The 20,910-nt window shown below is 43.4% G+C and overlaps 1 protein-coding gene across 5 annotated transcripts; it reads right to left on the bottom strand.

The window, feature by feature from the left end:
• Positions 1-216: 216 nt before the first annotated feature.
• HARBI1 (harbinger transposase derived 1) lies at positions 217-20,905 on the bottom strand. Of its 5 annotated transcripts, none has more exons than XR_469537.3 (4): positions 19,987-20,905; positions 17,073-17,814; positions 3,586-4,037; positions 217-1,008 (listed from the first exon to the last, which is right to left on the bottom strand). XR_469537.3 is itself a non-coding variant. In XM_007497386.3 (3 exons), the coding sequence occupies exons 2-3, from the start codon at positions 17,740-17,742 to the stop codon at positions 3,661-3,663; spliced, it is 1,047 nt and encodes a 348-aa protein (XP_007497448.1). In that variant the 5' UTR covers positions 17,743-17,814; positions 19,987-20,905; the 3' UTR covers positions 217-3,660. The 5 variants fall into 5 exon arrangements, 3 of the variants coding, with proteins under 3 accessions (XP_007497448.1, XP_007497449.1, XP_007497450.1); XR_469538.3 differs by having other exon boundaries at positions 217-1,005; XM_007497386.3 differs by having other exon boundaries at positions 217-4,037.
• Between the last annotated feature and the right edge of the window lie 5 nt (positions 20,906-20,910).

Below are 20,910 nucleotides of genomic sequence, written 5' to 3'. Positions count from 1 at the left end.
AGACAGGAGGTCCTGGGTTCAAATGTGGCCTCTGACACTTCCTGTGTGACCCTGGGCAAGTCCGTTAACCCCCACAGCCTAGCCCTTACCACTCCTCTGCCTTGGAACCAACACACTATGGATTCTAAGGTGGAAGGTCAGGGGCTAAATTAAAAGTGGGTCACACATCAGCTCTGCAGGAGACAGAATAACAGAAATTGTTCGCGAAGCAGTGGATGCTTAGGATCAGAGGTATGCTTTATTTTGATGCCAGTTATCTTCTGTGTAGTGTCAGGTATACTTCCATACAGCGGCCGGCTCAGAACACATCCAGGTATGTAACAGCTAGTCCACAAACATTAAGCCCCTAATTATCACTTGCAGGACGGATTGGGGCAACAGACCAATGATGGAGCTTAAGCGCCAAGGAGGGGGAAGCCATTAGCACATGGCCTTCGGATGACAATAACAATGGAAAAAATGACAACCAACCACGCAGAGGAATGATAGGGAAAGAGTTAAGCAAAGTAGGCTGTCTTAATGGCCATTCTAGGTGGGTGGGTGTGCACACACATGTACACACACGTACACACACACTTCAAAAATAACAAATAGATGCATCGATAGAACCATCGATGGAAACATGTATATGAAATAGTGGTCAATGAAAAAAATCAGAATACAAAATAGTATATCCCCCCTGGTCCCAACCATGAAGCAAAGGTTGTTAAGGTGGAGGGAGCCTGGCACCTCAGAGCATCTACTCCAACCTTTCTCATTAGGTCCAGTCTTTTAGAATTTTTGTTCATAGTCCAACAAACCAAGAAAACCACAAAAAAGGCATGTTTGTCAGGCAATCCCCAGTTATCCTTCAAGTTGTGTAATTATTCCAGGATCATTTATTTGCTTTCAGGGTTGGCCAGTCAGTCTACAGAAAGCTAGCCTTTTGCTTTCCTTCAGTGTAAAATCAGGTTGTCCCGTTTCAAGGTTATTATTCTTCCACTCCATTATAGGCTGGGAGTTTCCCTGCTGAAGGAAGCAGAGTTCATTAGCTTTGGCTGACACTCTTGGCAAATTTTCCAGAAGCCTAGTCACCCCCACCCCCAACTCTTATGGGCCTCTTTACCTCAACTATTTGAACACAAAGGCCTGTACCTCTTGAGAAATTCTCAGGGTGGCACCTCTACACCCTAATCAGTAATTCAGAAGGGGCTGAAAATTACACATTAGGACCTCAGAATTCTTGGGGAAGATAAATGTTAGTAAAAAAAAAAAACCATGGCTTCTTGAGGCTAGGTTATCCCTAGCACTCGGCCTAGTTTATTGATCACCTGAAAGGGCACTGGAGCTGGGATAAGATGCTTTAATTCAAATAATGGTTCTATTTGCTACTACCTGTAGACTTTGTTACTTTGGATAAATCAGAGTTACTCAAAGACTCACTTTTACCTATAAAATAAAGAGATCTCTAAGTCCCTTCCAAATCAGATCAGTGTATTTAATCAAGTGATCAATAAACACTATCTGGCTAGGCACCCAGCTAAATGCTGGAGATACAAAAAGAGACCCTCAAGGAATCTACAGTCTAATGGGAAAGACAATGGATAAACCAACCACAAAGCAAGCTATCTACAGGATAAATAGGAAAAATTAACAGAGGGAAGGCACTACAATTAAGTGGGGTTGAGAAATGCTTCATGTAGTAGGTAGAATTTGAGCCAGGACTTAAAGGAAGCCAGAAATCAATAGTTGGAATGGAAGAAAAGCAATCCAAAGTCTGGGGAACAACCAGATATTGCCTGGAGCTATTTTATTTAAAAGAAATCTGTCTAAGATCTTCTTTCCTACTTACTACAAAGCTTACTTTGTTACAATCTAAAGTTTGGTTAGGAAAGTCTTAATTTGCTTTAAAAGATTCTTTCATGGAAACTCCCACTTTGTTCCTTATGGCATCAGTAATACCAACTTTCTTTGATGCAAGAGATCATAATAGTCAAACCCAGAGGCAGGAAATAAAACATCCTGAAGGAACAAAGAACATTAAGATGAGAGCTGAAAAGTGTGAGAGCCAGAACTGGCCAGGGACACCAGTTAAACTTTACAAAGGAAAAAATGAACTAGGACAATATTATTGCACAATGAGGATAGAGCTGAAACTCGGCCTCCTCCTCCTTTATTCACCCCACCTCAATGACATCACCATACTCGTGACCTTGTACACATTATGCCCAACCTCATCCAGACCATTCTCTGCAGAGCAGGAATTAGGGCGACGGGAATGGCATTTGATGGCATTCAGATTAGAAATTGGCATCTAATAATAATCCATAATTGTTTTTAATCTAGGAATGAGTCAACTCCACTTAGTTCCCTTTCTGGAATCAACTGTTTATTTCTTTGCTTTGACAGTCACCAGACTAACACTCCTGACAACAGATAGGAGCAGACCGGAGGGGCAGGTCAGAGACAGCACATGGGTAACTGCTGAGGCTCTGGGAGTAAGAGAATTCTGAGGCAAGGCTCCTTTTGGTCCCAGTGAAAACATAAATGTGTGAACCTAATTCACACATTTGTTATTCCAATCATGTTATTTTTAAATCAGTATAATTTTAGAGCAGGAACCCAGTTAAGGATTGTTTATTGCCTGGGAAATTTGTGCATCATTGGGTGTTCCCAAATAGAATTTTAATCCCAACCCTGACCCTGCCATTGGGAGAGGCCAGGCACTTCCAGAACCTATACTAGGAAACGAGTTTCCTTGTTTAACCTTTTCACCATCTCATCTCTTGCATTCTGTATTAGGGAGCTAGAGATGGGAGAGGCCAAGCCTCATCTTGGTATCACCCTATAACAACTTGTTCCACTCATGAGAGTTTAAACATGAGAAAACTTGTTTCCTTATTAGTAATTTTGAGACTACTACAAAGGAAATTGCTCTGAGTTTTCTTTAGAAAGAAAGGACAAAATGGCAAAGTCCTCCTTTGATCAAACATCCTCCGTTGCTGATTTAGCTCTCAGACCCATCCCTAAATTCTACCTCCTATTCTAATGCTCCTCATAAAGGAAGAGGAATGGAGGAACAACAATTTCATCCACAGAGATTTGATCCAGATCTGATGATTTGCTTCAAAATTGTAGTTGGAAGGTACAAACTGCTTATCAGTCTGTAATGACCCTTGTTGGCAAAATTCCTTTGCGTACATAAAGGTTGAATTAATAATTGGGAACTTCTAGCAGATCGTTCCTTGGTCAAAATTATTCTACATATTTATTTCAGGTTGTGTCTAATTGAAGGTAAAAAGTAGAAATACTATGTTGATAATTTAAGACAAGAAAATTCACTTTTATTAGAAAAATACTGATAAATGGTGCACAAGTGGCATTTTGGTTTGAACTGAACTGTTATAGCTTCCCCTTTTACTCTGTATATAAATGTTAGCTTTTGCCTACCATTTGGTTTTTAAATGAATGGATTTCAACCTGGGGTTCACCAGAATGTCTAGAACTGTGGTCTTGATTTAGTTACTAAATTTGCAGAAAAACTAATATCCTGGCAAAGGCCCAGCATCCCCTAACACACAGACATTCAATAAGAAGTGTCCTCACACTAGTGGAAGTGGCCATGTGCCACGGGCAAGCTTTTTAGAGCTCCTGCTGGACGGCCCGCTCCTCCACTCCTGATTAGCTAAAGTGAGTGAGCACCAGCTCCTGGCGAACACGGTCAGCTTCTGAGTCCAAGGCCTCCATGTGCTCACATTCTTCTTCCGGCTGCTCCATATGTCCTGTTCCTGGAGAAGACCACACATCCATTCCGTGTTCCAGGGAAATGTTGTGGAGCACACAGCAAGCTAAGATGATGTGACTGGATTTTTCTGGAGAGTACTGCAGGGCTCCCTTGGATCCATCCAGGCAGCGGAATCTTGACTGGATGGTCCTAAATGTCTTCTCGATTACATTATGAGTTGCTGAATGAGCCATATTATAGCGATATTCTGCAGGGGTTCCCGGAATATGGAGTGGGGTCATGAGCCAGGTGCGAAGAAAGAAGGAGCCATCACCTATAGGAAGGAGGAAACATTGAAATCTATTATCAATGGAGTACAACCAGAATAGGGAAGAGCTGAGAAACCACTCTGAGAATACATGAAGAGAAGGGCCAAGGTACATGAAACGACCAACAGGAAAGAACTTCAAGGAATGCTGGCATCATTCTGAAGCAGGACCTCAGGAGGGCCTGGTTGGTAATGAACTTAAGAAAAATGATTAGATAATTTTTTTTCAATTTAACAGTATTCCCAGGTATCTCAACCCCTCCCTCACCTCTCCACACCACAGAAGGAATCACCCAACCATAAGATGTGTATATAGAGATCCGTCTTTTGAGTTTCTATTTTTCAGTTCATTCTCTGGCAGTGGACATTAAGATACCCATCATTTTAAGGACAATGGGAAGAAGGTAAGGATAGCAGAGAAAGAGATCTCAAGTGTAAAAATGGAGACTTGAACTCTGGACTCCAAACCCCAGAAGTCCTTGCTCTGGCTCCCAGAATGCTTTGTAATCTCACAAAGATCCTCACCTGGGCAGGATCAAAAGTTCTACTGAACTGGTTGTAAAAGCCTACTGACTGTTCTTTCCTGTTTTCGCTTCCAAGGAGACGCGTCTCATGACGTAGGTGAGGTGGAATGGGCCTCTCGGCCCACCTAGCATGTGCCTTTCTTATTTGTATTTTCTTAAATTCCTTACCTTGAGTAAAACTCAAAAAATATAATACTCCTTGCAGAGAAACTAATTTCTACCTTGCCTCAGTTTCCCCTAAATTTTAATCTTAACACAAGGAAACTTCCATGGTACTGGACAATATGTCTTCACTCTCATCATATAACAATTCAATGTTCCCATCCACAGAGTGAATTCACACAACACCTCTGTGAAGAAGACAATTCCTAAAACTAACATAAATGCTGAATTCAGAACATGGTAGTATTTCCCAAATTAATTTGGCATTCAAATAACTTGAGGCTTAAAATATAATTGATGGAACTTGTGTAATTTTGGTGAGTCTGGAATTTTCCTTAGGAATAAAGGACAGGATCAAAGATTTTTGGGGGCAAAACAGAACATTAAGTTTATTCCTAAGTCAAAGATTGGCACATAAAAATGTTATTGATGCATATGGAAGTATATTTGTTATTTAAGAGAATGAAACATTGCTAGCATTCACATAGTATCATCACTTAGGGCAAAATCTGTAGACAACAGATCATTCCGCCTCCCCAAACACCCAATATGGAAATCAAAGGGTCATATATTTAGCAAATATCTGAAGGACCTCAGAAATGATCACATCCAATTCCATCACTTTTCTAATAAGGATCTAAGAGGCCCAGAGAGGGAAAGCAACACATTGGAGGTCACAGAAATAGGAAGTGACTGGGCCAGATTTCTGATCAAATAGCTCTAGGAAGCAGTGTGCTGGGCAGGGCAACAAAAATACGGAAGACAAGTTCCCTCCCCTTTACAACTTATATCTTGAAGAACTGGTTTACCTTTAATATTTCAAATTGTGAAACATGACGCCATAATATCCAAACTGGAATTCTAAACACCAGATCAAGTTATGGTTCCCTTGGCAGTTCATTTTAGAAATGTCTTATCATTCCTTGAAAATGTGCCCAGAGTTCTGGAAATGGGCAAATATTTTGATCCTCAATCTAAGAAAATTTAAAAACAGTACATTAGCTACAAAAGCTTTGAAATATTTTTTCCTTAGCCACTTGGTTCTTGTGATTTATTTGTTCCTCATCCATTCCTAGAATTGCTGGCATTGGCTGAGGGGAAAAGCCTGCCTAATTACCTAATTCACCTGGCATCTGGAATTATTTCCTAATCTTTGTTTAAGAAAAACAATTTGAGTTCTAGAACAGAGTTCCAAAAGTGTCTTCAGGTTGCTGAAAGGGCTTTCAAACTCACATCAGTGCCTGGAAGCAGCCCAGTGGAAAGGAAGGAACCTAGCCTGGGAGTCAGGACACCTGTATTCTGCTCATACTTTGGGGAGATCCAAGATATTCTCTCTGAATTTGATGGCCTACTGAAGCTGTCCAATTGTTGTAATTGTGGATAATGTGCTTTGTTCACTCTGCACCACTTAATTCATGTGTTCCTGTAGTTCTCTGAATTCTACAAATCCCCTCTTGATTAGGGCACAGTACTAGTCTATCCATATCATCACCATCGTCATTGCTCACACTGACCTTAATGGGGAGAAAACATTTATTAAGCATTTACTATATGCCAGGCATCACATCACAAAGAATTAGTTTCCTTTCCTACTCAAAGTGGCTTCCCTTTATTGGCTTACCCTCTTCTGGTAGAGACCCACTATTCCCCAGAGGTCTCCAAGGAAAAGCTGAATGACCAACACTGTCTATAGAGGTTGCAGAGGAGACTCCTGGGCAGATACAGGTGGATATATCCGTGCCTAGTGGGTCTTGAGGCATCAAATCAGAGCCTACCACCAGATTATGTTTGCTGATTAATGAGCCCAAGAAGGCCTGTAGGCAGAGTCCTTTAGGGAACATGCTGACCAGGGTGGGGCAAAGGACCCAGAGCCAAAGAACTCAGGTTCACCTCTCTGGAGCAGAGGTAAAGCCAGAGCAGGAAATTAGGTCATTCAGGCTGGAGAAACAGATTCTATGGAGCCATTTGTGGAACCCTCTTCAGTGATCAGGCCTGGCCACTCCTGCCTCATCCACAAAGTATCTGGGTATATCCTGGATTTGGAGCGTAGCCTTTTTCATATTTTAAAGAATTTTCTGACAGGCTGCTAGGTGGTATAGTGAAGAGAAGGGGTCTACAGTTGGAAAGGCCTAGATTCAAATCCTACCTCAGACACAAGGTCTGCCTTAGTTCCTCAACTGTAAAGGGGGATGATAACAGAACCTACCTCACAGAATTGTTGTGAGGAAAAAAATGAAAGAATATTTGTAAAGAGCTGAGCCCTGGTGTCAGGCATTTAATAATTGCTTGTTCTCTGTCCCCTCCGCCCCAGTTTCATTCCTGTACATAAGAGACTTGAACGTTCATGTATAACCCTCTTTTTCAATTCTACATTGTATATACCAATGCCCTTTCTCTGGGTGTTTGTTACATTTGGGCTAAAATCAAAAATTAATTTTAAAAAACTGCTCTCTTCAAAGTTTCCACTAATCTCCAGTTGCCAAACCTAAAGGTCTTGGCCTCTCTGCAGCCTTTGACACTGATAGGCATCCCCTTCTCGATAACCTCTCCCCTCTGGGTTTCTATAGTGATGCTCTTACTCAATTCTCCTCCTATCTGTCTGAGCCTTCAGAGGATCCTTTTGCTGGACATTCCAGCCACGTTAAAGCCATTAATCATGGCTATCCTCCCAAGTTCTACCCTGGGCCCGCTTCTCCACTCCCTCTCTTCTATTTCACATGGAGATCTCACCAGCTCCTGTGGATTCAATTAGAGGCTGCAAAGTTTCTCAGACCTACTTATCCAACTTAACCCCCTCCCAGCCTCCAGCCTCACATTCCAACAGCCTATTAGACAGCTCAAACTCAACATGTACCAACAGACCTCCTTTCCCTCAAAGCATGTCCGTTCCCAACACCTGTTACTATCAAGGGCCCCCCATACTCTCAAGTCACCCAGGCTTACAATCTCAGTGTCCTCCTCAGCTCATCACCAGAACTCATCCTACATAGCCAACCTGTTGCCAACTCTCCTTTCTACCTTTACACTCTATCTCCTCCTGTCTCCCAATCTCTCCGATCACACAGCGGCCACCACGATACAGGCCCACACCTTGGGCCTGGCCAATCACAAGAGCCCGCTGGTTGGCCTCTCTGCCTCTGCAGGAGATCTTTACTGGTCTGCTCTTCTTTTCCCTTGTTCCCCAGGCCTCCCCCCAGGGATGACCTCTTATATACACTGTAATATCTTCTATGTCAATAGTTGTTTCCACACAGTCTTCTCCATTAAAATGTAAACTTCTGGAGGGCAGGAACTATATTTTTGCCTTTCTTTGCCCCGGGCATACAGTAATAGCTTAAGAAATGTTTGCAGACATGATAAGGGGGGGGGGGGGGGGGGCGGAGGGAGAACTGCCTAGAGCACTGAGTAGTCACTCAGTCACAAAGCTAAGATGTATCAGAGGACAAAGAAGGGACCTCAACCAGGGGCTTCCTGGATCCAAAATCTACTTTGTCAGCCCAGGGAAAAATGGCTCTCAGTGATACCCGAGACCAAACTTCACGTTCTGCAGGATGTCTTGCTTGTTACCTGGACTTTGTGGACATCTGAGGCCCTGGGTTGTATCACTGGCACCTCCCTTCCTAATAAGCCTCTTGTTCCACAGCCATGAAGTCTTTTAAATGTAAGATGACCACATCATCTCCTTTTGTATCCTCCCACACTGGGTAGGTCAGAGCTGGATACATAAACACCAATGCTCCTAATTGAACATTTTTTTCCTTTAACCCATATACCTTCTGTCTTATAATTGATACAAAGTTCCAAATTTCCAAGGCAGAAAAGTGGTAAGAGCCAGACAATTGGGGTTAAGTGACTTGCCCAGGACCACACAACCGAAAAATATCTGGGGCCACATTTGAACCCAAGAACTCTCATCTCCAGGTCTGGTTCTCCTAACTCTATCTTGTTCAAAAATATCTCCACAGGAGCACCTGGGTAGCCTAGTGGATGGAGAACCAGACCTAGAGATGGGAGGTCCTGGGCTCAAATCTGGCCACAAACACATCCTACCTGGGTGACCCTGGGCAAGTCACTTAACCCCCATTGCCTGGCCCTTACCACTCTTCTGCCTTAGAACCAAAATACCCAGTATTCTATGGTGGAAGGTAAGGGTTTAAAAAAAAAAAGTCTCCACTTCTGTTTTAGCCTGGTATTATTACTGCTCCATCAGTTCTTCTAGATGGAACACTGATGGTTCCCTTAACTGTATTTCAGGCTTCAAAGTGTTTTGCAGCCAAATGAGTTTGAGAACAGCTATGCTAATTAATCTTTAAGGTCCCTTTCAGCTCTGAAATTCTACTTTGGATTTTGTTGTATGTTTATGGTTTGGGGGATCCATATTAATTCCAGGCTTTCCAATCGAGTATATCAAAGGGGAAACATTTCTGGTAAAACTAGAGTTAACTCTCAAGAACTGCCTTGGAAGAAATAGCTCCAATAGCCAGTTTATTCCTTATTATTTTAAAAAAGCTTTTATTACTGCCTTTTGTTCTCTGCCACAGATATTTCTTAATACATCCTTTCCCCTCAAAACTTTTCCTTGTTACAAAGATGATCTCTTTGTTAAGCCTTAGTGGGAGCTTTTCAGCAGGGAAGCCAAGGCCCTCCTGTAGAAGCCCTTCATCCTACAGCTATAGATTAGCCTCTTCAGTCAAACACCTCAAAATAAGTGTCTGGGTACCCAGCAGGGCTGCTCATGGGGCCCAAGTCCAGTGCTCCATGGGGTACCAGTTTGGCTCGCAAGTCCTATGAAAGAGGCAGGAGATTGACTGGAAAGCCAGACTAAGCTTTTGCTGTGAAGATGCTGTGCCTAGAAAATAGGGTCTGGCTGACTGAGCAAGAGCTGGGGTCAGCAAGGATAAATAAGAAATTATCATAGCTCCTATTTTTATATTTCTTACATAACATTTTCATGTGTCTTTATAAAAGCCTAACTTCATGACCCTGTAGCAAGTAGTACAAGGGAGCTTATGCCCCTTGGTCACCCTTAAGGTGACCAAGCTAGTAGGATTCAAACCCATATGGGAGGACCTTGCTGCCTCTCAAGGAAACCAGCTTTGAGCCAGTGCCCATGAGCTGACCGTTGCTAGGGTCACCACGATGCACACACAAAACTGCTCAAGGAAGTCAACAATGTATCAAAAAGCCACTTAGAGCCTGCTTGACAAGTCACTTATTTTCTAGACCTCAGTTTCCCCTATCCAATGAAAGAGTTGTTCAAATCTGGCCTCACACATTTCCTAGCTGTATGACCCAGGGCAATTCACTTAACTCCCCCATTGCCTACTTCTTACTATACTTAGAAATAATACATAGCATTGATTCTAAGATAGAAGGTAAGGGTTTTAAAAAATTAGTTGTCTCAGAAGACTCTTTAGTGCCTTCGTCCTCCAAACTATGATTCTACGGTACCCCATGCATCTGAATAGCTCTATGTACTTCTGATAGTATTCTCTCACCTCCTACCATGCATATATTTTCTCACCACCATGAGTGCCTAAACTCAAGTAGCATGCAAGTAAAGAGAAAGGTTTGGGTGCAAAGGATGTTGTGAAAGTAGAAACAGCAAGATTTGGCAACTGCCTGGCTCTATGGGGTGAGGGGGCACAAGTAGCCAAGATTATGGATAACTCCAAGTTATGAACCTAAGAGGCTAGAAGAATAGCACCTTCTAAAGACAGAGAAGTTCAGAAAAGACTGAAGGTGAGGGTGGGGATGACAAGGACACGTTGAGTTTCAGAAGTCTCTCTTGGACATCCAGGCTAAAATGTTCCATAGGCACTGGTGATACAAGCCTAGAGCTTGGGAGAAAATCCAGGGAGACATGCACTAATGTGACGGTCATTAACCCACAGGAAGTGACGTGGTCATGAAGACCAAGCATGGAGAGTTAAAGAGGGGGCCCAGAATAGAGCCCTGGGGACACCCAGAACTAGAGGGGTGACGCTGATGGGGAACCAGCCAAAGAACAAAGGAACAATTATGGCTGTAGGAGAGAACTAGGAGAGAGTGGGATCATGAAACCTCAGTGAAGAAAGAGTATCTAGGACGGTGATGGCGAACCTATGGCCCAAAGAGCATTCTCTGTGGGCACTGTCAAAGTGGAATCTAGAGGTTCCTGAAAAGCCTATGAAAAAAGAGATCAAAACATATAAATGGCTTGTAATTTCATGAAATCTAAATTGGATGGGTTTTTTTAGCCTTCATCATTTCTTCTTTCACAGGCATAAAATGTCAAGGGGACGATTACTCCATAACTATCTTTACTTATGGTAACAACCTCCCAGAATGTACTGGGAGAGAGTACTGAGAGTGGAATTTCCAGAATAGCACAGATCCTTCCATTTTTCTCTCCGCCAATTAGCATAGTACCTTCTAGAAGGCAGCTAGGTATTTGCTAGTGGAATTGAACTGGTTCTTTTTTCCTTCTTCTCCTAAGTTGAATGGAAGAAGGGGCTGTGGTTCTGTGTATAGAGAGCTAGGTCTTGAGGCAGGAAGGTGGTCCTGGGTTCAAACTTGACCTCAGACACTTCCTAGCTTTGTGACCCTAGGCAAGTCATTTAACGCCAATTGTCTAGCCCTTACTATTCTTCTGGCTTGGAATTGTCAACATAGAATCTAGAGGTCACTGAACTTGTAGCTTGCAGGGATTTGGTGATCCCTAGTTTATTTAGTTTGGAGGCAGAAACCCCAGGTTTTAACCTTGTCACATGAGAGTTCCTCCCTGAGGGAAAGTCCTACTTCACTGATTTTAGGCTAACAATAGACCTCTAGGTAGTCTGGGGTGGGAATAGCTAATCCCATCAGATGTTAAGTATCTCTTTTATTCCAATGATTTCTTCCCTTTAGGCCAAAGTCCTTTACCAAGGTGGCCCAGCCCTTTGGTGTCCATTGTAAAGCATCAGCTCCACTAGCTCAATTGGTAGGGTATGAGACTCTTAATTTCAGAGTCCTAGGGGAGTAGGTTATCTAGTTTGGTGCCACTCCCAGGGGTCAGTGTCCAGAGTGCCCAGAGTTCAATCCTCTGACTCTGAGCAGTCTTGTGTGGCGCACAGCTCTGTGTCAAGGTCTATTATTGCATTGAACCCCTTGTTCCCTTGATTAGAGTCATTTTGACCATTTAATCGTTCTGAGTTTTTTTCCCAGTCAACAGCACATGGCTACATCACTGAGTTCATTACTAGAAAGGTAGAGGGATTCAAGCAGAACTGCTCCCCTCCCCCTCTTCATGGTGCCTGATAACATTTTTTCAATTCCCCACCCCACAGGAAACAAAGCTAGAGGGGAGCAGAGAACTTGGGCCACTCCCCTCCCCCTCTCTACACTAGCTGAGGACAGTCCTCACTTCACACACCCTCTGCCCAGCAGCCCAATGGGAACACTTTCTCCCTCCCCTGTGTGGGGTAAAGGGGAAAGGGCTAGAACTCATGAATTGGGGGGGAGGGGATTCCATCTCTCAAAGGTTCCACATCACTGGTCTAAGAAAAGGAAGTTAACAGTGTCAAAGGCAGCAGACAGATAAAGATGAAGACTGAAAAAAAAAACCCATCCTATTGGGCAATTAAAAGTTCATTCTTCCCTATAGAAAGCAGTTTCAGCCATGTGATAAGGTCACAAGTCAAAGAGCAAAGGGATGACAAATGAAGGAGAACTAGCAAAGCTAGACAGCTTTTTCTAGACATCAGGCCAAAACAGAGGGAGAGATTGAGGATGAGAGTTTGGAGGGATGGCAGGGTCTAGAAATTTTTCTAAAGTAGGGGAGAATACAGCAACAAATATGGCAATCTAGGTGATATGGATGATTACTTACAAAAATATAAATTGCCTAGACTAACAGAGGAAGAAATAGTTTACATAAACAACCCCATATCAGAAAAAGAAATTGAACAAGCCATCAAAGAACTCCCTAAGAAAAAATCCCCAGGACCAGATGGATTTACAAATGAATTCTATCAAACATTCCAAGAACAACTAACCCCAATATTATACAAACTATTTGACAGAATAAGCAAAGAAGGAGTTCTACCAAATTCATTCTACGACACAAATATGGTACTAATCCCAAAACGAGGCAGGTCAAAAACAGAGAAAACTATAGCTCAATCTCCCTAATGAATATAGATGCAAAAATCTTAAATAGAATACTAACAAAAAGACTCCAGCAAGTCATCACAAGGGTTATCCACTATGACCAGGTAGGATTCATCCAGGAATGCAAGGATGGTTCAACATTAGGAAAACTATCCGCATAATTGACCATATTAACAAGCAAACTGACAAAAATCACATGATTATCTCAATAGATGCAGAAAAAGCCTTTGATAAAATACAACATCCATTCCTACTGAAAACACTAGAAAGTAAAGGAATAGAAGGGCCTTTCCTAAAAATAATAAACAGTATATATCTAAAACCATCAGCAAACATCATCTGCCATGGGGAAAAACTAGCCTTCCCAATAAGATCAGGAATGAAACAAGGATGCCCATTATCACCTCTAATATTAAACATTGTACTAGAAACACTAGCAGTAGCAATTAGAGAAGAAAAAGAAATTGAAGGTATTAAAATTGGTAATGAGAAGACCAAGCTATCACTCTTTGCAGATCCTAGAGAATCAACTAAAAAGCTAGTCGAAATAATCAACAACTTTAGCAAAGTCACAGGATACAAAATATACCCACATAAACCATCAGCATTTCTATATATATCTCCAACCCATTTCAACAGCAAGAATTAGAAAGAAATTCCATTTAAAATCACCCTAGACAATATAAAATACTTAGGAATCTATCTGCCGAGACAAACACAGGAACTATATGAACACAACTACAAAACACTCACCACACAATTAAAACTAGATCTAAACAATTGGAGAAACATTGACTGCTCATGGGTAGGATGAGCTAACATAATAAAAATGACAATCCTGCCCAAATTAATTTACTTATTTAGTGCCATACCCATTGAACTACCAAAAAACTTTTTTACTGAATTAGAAAAAACCATAACCAAGTTCATTTGGAAGAAGAAAAGATCAAGGATATTGAGGAAAATCATGAAAAAAAAATGCAAGGGAAGGGGGTCTTGCAGTCCCAGATCTCAAACTATATTATAAAGCAGTGGTCATCAAAACAATTTGGTACTGGCTAGGAGACAGAAAGGATGATCAGTGGAATAGACTAGGGGTAAATGACCTCAGCAAGACAGTCTATGATAAGCCCAAAGATCCCAGTTTGGGGGACCAAAACCCACTATTTGATAAAAACTGCTGGGAAAATTGGAAGACAGTATGGGAGAGATTAGGTTTGGATCAACATCTCACACCCTACATCAAGTTAAATTCAGAATGGGTGAATGACCTGAATATAAAGAAGGAAATTATAAGCAGATTAGGCGAACACAGAATAGTATACTTGTCAGATCTTTGGGAAAGGAAAGACTTTAAAACCAAGCAAGAGCTAGAAAAAGTCAAAAAATATAAAATCAGTAATTTTGATTACATCAAATTAAAAAGGTTTTGTACAAACAAAACTAATGCATCCAAAATTAGAAGGGAAGCAACAAATTGGGAAACAATCTTCATTACAAAAACCTCTGACGAAGATCTAATTACTCAAATTTATAAAGAACGAAATCAATTGTACAAAAAATCAAGCCATTCTCCAATTGATAAATGGGCTAGGGACATGAATAGGCAATTTTCAGTTAAAGAAATCAAAACCATTAATAAGGACATGAAAAAGTGTTCTAAATCTCTAATAATCAGAGAGATGCAAATCAAAACAAATCTGAGGTATCACCCCACACCTAGCAGATTGGCTAACATGACAGTAAAGGAAAGTAATGAATGCTGGAGGGGGTGTGGCAAAGTTGGGACATTAATGCATGGCTGGTGGAATTGTGAATTGATTAAACCATTCTGGAGAGCAATTTGGAACTATGCCCAAAGAGCGACAAAAGACTGTCTGCCCTTTGATCCAGCCATAGCACTGCTGGGTTTGTACCCCAAAGAGATAATAAGGAAAAAGACTTGTACAAGAATATTCATAGCTGCGCTCTTTGTGGTGGCCAAAAATTGGAAAATGAGAGGATGCCCTTCAATTGGGGAATGGCTGAACCAATTGTGGTATATGTTGGTGATGTTATACTATTGTGCTCAAAGGAATAATAAACTGGAGGAATTCCAAGTGAACTGGAACAACCTCCAGGAAGTGATGCAGAGTGAAAGGAGCAGAACCAGGAGAACATTGTACACAGAGACTGATACACTGTGGTACAATCGAATGTAATGGACTTCTCCATTAGTGGCAATGCAGTGATCCTGAACAACTTGGAGGAATCTACGAGAAAAACCATTATCCACATTCAGAGGAAACACTGTGGGAGTAAAAACACAGAAGAAAAACAACTGCTTGAATACATGGGTCGAAGGGATATGGTTGGGGATGTAGACTCTAAATGAACATCCATTGCAAACAACAACATGGAAATAGGTTCTGCTCAAGGACACAAGTAATACCTAATGAAATTGCATGTCGGATGTGGGAAGGGTGGGTGGAGGGGAGGGAAGGAAATAAAGTGAGTATTGTAAGCAAAAAAAAAATTTTTTTAATAAAAAAAAGAAAATCCTCCTTTAGTCACAGATTTGGAGAGATTCCTTCCAATTTTATTTTTAACAAGTAAAAGTTGTATGAGGGAATGTAATTAAGGTGGGAAAAGCAAAGAATTTGGAATCACAGAGGACTACAGTTCAAATCCTGATTTTTCCAATTTATTATCTGTGTGATCTTAGGCAAATCACTCCACTCACCTGGGCCTTAGTTCCCTAAAAACTATTATCCTATTAAATTATTTTGCAAACCTCAAACTAAAAAATAAAAATAAAATAGGGGAGACTTGGGCAAGAAAAAGCTAGCTGGGTGGCTCTGTGGATAGAGCACCAGGCCTGGAGACAAGGGTTCACATCTGGCCTCAGATACCTACTTAGGTGACCCTGGAGAAATCACTTAACCTCCCCATTGCCTAGCCCTAACCTTTCTTCTGCTTTGGAACATACTTAGTGCCAATTCTAAGACAGAAGGTAGAGAAGAAGGTTAAGATCCAAGAAGCACCACCTCACTGTAAGAGACTAAGAAAGAGATGAGAAGAGAATGCTGGGGGGAGCTGAAATGAAAATAAAAAGGACAAAAGGAACTTTTGCTGAGATTATGGCAAGGACCTCCTCATTAGGCTCACTAGCACCACTTCAAGTCTCTTGCCAAAGATTTTTTCCTTAGATACAGATCTGAACTTGTCACTTGTCTAAGCCTGATAAACCTGGATGGCTCCCTACCACCTTCAGGGTTAGTTTTTCAAGCCCTTTATAGGCTTGCTTCACCCTATGCTCTGACCTTCCCCTCCTCCACACCTTGCTCCAACTACCAGTAACCCTCCAACTCCATGTCGGAGGCATCAAGTCCCCAGTGCCAGAGCTTGCTCCCTCATCACTTCTGCCTCATAGAATGCCTCTCTTCCTCCATAAGCTACCCCCAAACACAACTTTCTTCTAAAGGAAGCCTTGCAAGGCCCCACCAACTGCTAAACACTTGCCTCATGAAACTACTTTGTGTTTGCTTTCTTAATATTTTGTCTATACTGAAACATGGGCTTATCTCTACCATTAGGATGGAAGCCTCCTAGCAACGATTTCATTCACTCTATTTGTTTCTCCAGCACCTAGCCCAGTCCCAAGCACACAGTAGGCAGTTAATACTTATTGACTGATTACACTATCTGTCCTATTATTAATGTATTGTCTCTCGATATAGATCAGTACCCTTGTATAATTAATTATGGACTAGATATATAATTAAATTTAAAACTTCCTGTATATAAAATATATTTCTGTATATAAAATTATAAATTAACTATCTTTAAATTGCCCTTGGAACACAGGAAAGTTCCATCTACCACTACCCTATTGATCCCTAGGCAGTGTCTGGGACAGGAAAAAACTAAGTGAAAGCTAAGCTGCTGGACTCCAAAGCTCATAAGGATTCCTAATTTCACCCTTCTGTCTGCAGAGTCACCTCACTTGTTTCCATCAGAAATTGGGAGGCTTTCCCTGCCTATTTTTATACATTCCTATAAGAATTTACTTTCCTGGAACTAGGAAACAAGGCAGAGAAACATTAGTCCCTCTTGAATACAACTTATTAAGTTCATGTTATTATGCTATCATCTTGTCTCTCTCAGGTTCCCATCCCAGCAGAGAATCAGAGACAAGGTATTTTGGGAGTCCTACAAAATCAATCTTCTGCCCACTCAAACTTACCTAGGAGCCAACAGTCTTTGTGCATCCCTGCTTCAAACTGACTCCTTAAGGCTGACTGCTGCACCACAGCCCAGTCCTGCAGACTGCCTGGCCAGTTTGTCTCCACGTTGAGCAGGGACCCCCGAATGTCACACACCATCAGACAGTTTAAAGAGTGTAGACCCTTCCTGTTCACATAGGAGAGATCTTCAGCATTGGGAGCCTTGATCCCTACGTGGATACAGTCGACTACTCCAATCACCCCTGGCATTCCTGCAAGTCCATAGAATTCGTCTTTCAGATTCTGAATGGATGTTTCATCTGTCGGGAAGTGGATGAATTGGGAGGCCCTTTCCACCAAAGCTTCAGTGACATTGGCAACACAGCGGCTCATTGAGGCTTGGCTGATTCCAATGGTGTCTCCCATCCGGGTCTGGAAGGAGCCAGAAGTGTAAAAGCCCAGAGCTGCAAGGATCTGGGTCTCTGGGCTGATGGCCCTGGACCGTTGAGTGGGTCGAGAAAGACTTGCTCCCAGGAGATCCACCAAGTAGTAAATGAACTGTCGTGGAAACCCATACATGGCCATAAGGTATTCATCAGTCACATCATCCAGCTTAAAGCGGTCCAATGTTCGGTGACCTCGACCATAAAGCAGGAGGTCACAGTCCAGAACTGTTATTGGGATAGCCATGCTGACATCAGTGGGCCATCAACATTCACAGGACAGCAAAAAGCCCACGGGGAACACTCTGAATTCAAGTCTCTGTGGAGATCAAATGGAAACAGATTAAAAGAAGTCCACAGAAGAGATCACCAAAATCATAATCCTGAATCATGCTTTTTTCCATGTCTTTGTTTTTGCAGGTCAAATGCCAGATGAGAAGCTAGCTTTGAATTGGCCTCCTCCTAGTTCCCAGGCCCCCCAGGATGAGCCTGATTTACTTGCTCCTCAGAGTTCAGCCTCTAGTTTCACTTCACACCTAGCTATTCTCACACAAGAATAGCCAAAGCCTGATATTTGTTACAACAGATACAGCATTTACTGTATGTAAAATGTGGAAAGAGTGAGGGATGGGCTAGTTAGCATGCCTGAAGTTTAGTTCTAGCACTATATGACCTTGGCCACGTCACTTGAGCCCCTTCACCTCAGTCTTCTCATCTATAAAATGGTCCTTTCAAGCATTTTCATAATTCTATCCCCTTAAAAAATATGGCATACAACCAATCCACTCTAAACTAGGGCTAAGAAGCAAGAGATAAAAGCCCATTCAACTGTAAGCTCCTAGACAGCAGGGACTATCTTTCATCTTCCTTTGTATCCTCTGCATTTATTATATGCCTAGCACATGTAGTGGTCGGTGGGGAGGAAAGAAATAAGCATTTACATAGTGCCTACTATGTGCCAAACACTTTATAGCATTTTACCAATACAACTCTATATAATCTTCAAAATAACCCTGCAAGGGAGATGCTGTTACCGTATTCATTTTTAAGTTGTTGAAATGGAAACAGAGGTGAAGTGACCTGCCCAGAGTCACATTGTCAGTGTTTGAAACTGGATTAGAACTCAGGTCTTCTGACTCTAGACCTACCATTGAGCTACATAGTGGATACTTAATACTTACTGACATCAGCAATCCTCCACACAAAATTGACAGAGGCTGGGATGGGAGACTGTGTCACCCACTGCCTTTTTTACTGTCTCCTCTTCTATTTAAGGAAGAGGTACAAGACAGACACTTCATCATTATCCCCAGAAGATCACTTCTCCTCTGAAATGCACACCTCCTACCAGGTGGCCCCCTTCAGCAATGAATGTGTTCTCTTTGCCCCATTAGACTGTGACCTCTTGGGAGGAGGCAGGAACTGTCATTTCTCTCTCTTTCTCTCCAACACATAACTCAATGCCTGGCATACAGTAGGAGCTTAAGCAGAATTTACTGTCTCTCTTAGGACATCTAATAATAACAATAATAATTCGAGCTAGTATTTATGTAGTGCTTTAAGGTGTGGAAAGCCCTTTTACTTTACATCGGTTATCCCACTGGATTCCCACAACCATCAGGAGAGGTGGGTGCTATTATTAACCCTCATTTGACAGATGAGGAAACTCAGGCAAAGAGGGTCAAGCGATTTGCTCAGGGTCACACAGCTAATAAGTGCCTGAGGAGGACTACCTGACACATTCATTCATGGTGAAGATGGTTTTATGCTTTCTATCCAACCCATGCAGTCTGGCTTCTGTCCTGTTCTAATGGAGAAGACATCTCATTAGGGAAGTTTCAGCTGAATGTCAGACGGAACAGCAGCAGCAAAGCACTAGTTGATGCTTCATGCCTTTGGACCATGCTGAAGATTTAGGTAGGCAAGCCAAGGGGTGAACCTGGTCACTTTTTGTCAGGCTGTACTCTCTGGGCCTCCCCCCTCCCCCCCCCATAATCTACTGAGGGAGGTCCCTAGATCCAGGAGCCCATTGCAGTGGGGCTTTGCTGGCCAAACACCACGGAGAGGAAACTGGAGGACCTGGATTCCAATCCTAATTCCACCCTCAGGTCCCTAGGCGGCACTGAGCAGACTAGGGAGCCTCTCGGAGTTTGCCTTTGATCTTCGATAAATGAGGGGGGCGGGCAAAACGCACATTTCAGGTCCCTGCCAGCTCTGATCCCCACAAAGGGACGCAAGGTGCCCCTCTTTCCGCGACCCCAGCCTAGACACCAAGTCCAAGCAGGTCCTGCTTTCGAGGGGCTTCCCTGGCCCTGGAGGTGGGAGCCGGATTGGAGAAGGCCTCAGTTTCTTCCTCGGTCCCTGGGGGGTGGCTCACGCAGCCGTCAAGGCTCGCCCTGGCACTGGGCCTCTCCGCCCAGCCCCCTCCGCGGGTCGCCCAACATGGCCATCCAACCCTCCTCTGACCCCCCCCCCAGGGGCGGTCACTTACACGCCCAACCTCACTCCCAGCCGAAAGGGAGGCTCCTTACTCCGTGCCAGCCCCCCGCCGAGCAACGACCGGCGACAGCGAGCGCCAACTGCCCTGCAAGGCCCGCGGCGATACCTCCGCCCGGGTACCAGGACGCGGCCGCCGACGCTGACCCCGGGCTGGGTTCACTGCACGAACAACTCAGCGTAACCGTCAAGGAGCCCAGGCCTGCGCCACCTCGCGAGTCCAAAGCTGCGCCGTTTCCGCAGCGTATCCGCCCGCGAGTGCAAGACTACGCCGTCTACGTAGCGCAGCTGCCCAAGAACTCAGACCTACGCCATCCCCTTAGCGAATCAGCCATGCTGTGTTCCGTGCAACTCTGGCTTTGGCTCACAGCGCATCCGACCCGCCGCCCGGGGGCGGTGGAGCGACGTCCCCAGTAGAGTCATGCCAACTCCTGCGCAGAATCGCCCGCTCAGGCTACCCCGCCTCCTGCTCCTAACAGCAAACTTTAGCCTTTAGTTTCTTCATAACAGATTCTACACAGACCCGGTTCCACTTTCGTTTCTCCTAAGCCTTGCTTCTCCGTTTTCCGCCCCGCTTGGAGTTTGACCATTGGCCAAGGAAGACTTGCGGCGGAGGAACATTGGACTTTAAAGGGATTCCTAGCCACTAGAGGACGACTGGAGGACGTGTGGCGAGAAGCGAAAGTGCGATTGTGGATAAACCTCGGACTTTTCCTCGGTCTCCCCCTCCCCCTCCTCCTGCGAAGCGGATGAAAACAAACAGCAGCGATGGCGGCGCCTGAAGCCGGGAGGCCGCTGGGTTGGAGCTGGAGCTGGAGCTGGAGCTGGAGCAGCGCGTGAAGAGCCCAGAGACGGAGACGGCGGGACCCATAGCGCGGAGGCCGAGGAACACGGGTGGCTGGCCTTGAGTTGAGGCAGA

This window comes from Monodelphis domestica, chromosome 6 (assembly GCF_027887165.1).
Source record: "Monodelphis domestica isolate mMonDom1 chromosome 6, mMonDom1.pri, whole genome shotgun sequence".
Classification (NCBI taxonomy): Eukaryota; Metazoa; Chordata; class Mammalia; order Didelphimorphia; family Didelphidae; genus Monodelphis; species Monodelphis domestica.
Note: the sequence above shows the minus strand (reverse complement) of the source record. Positions and strands in the feature narration are given on the sequence as shown.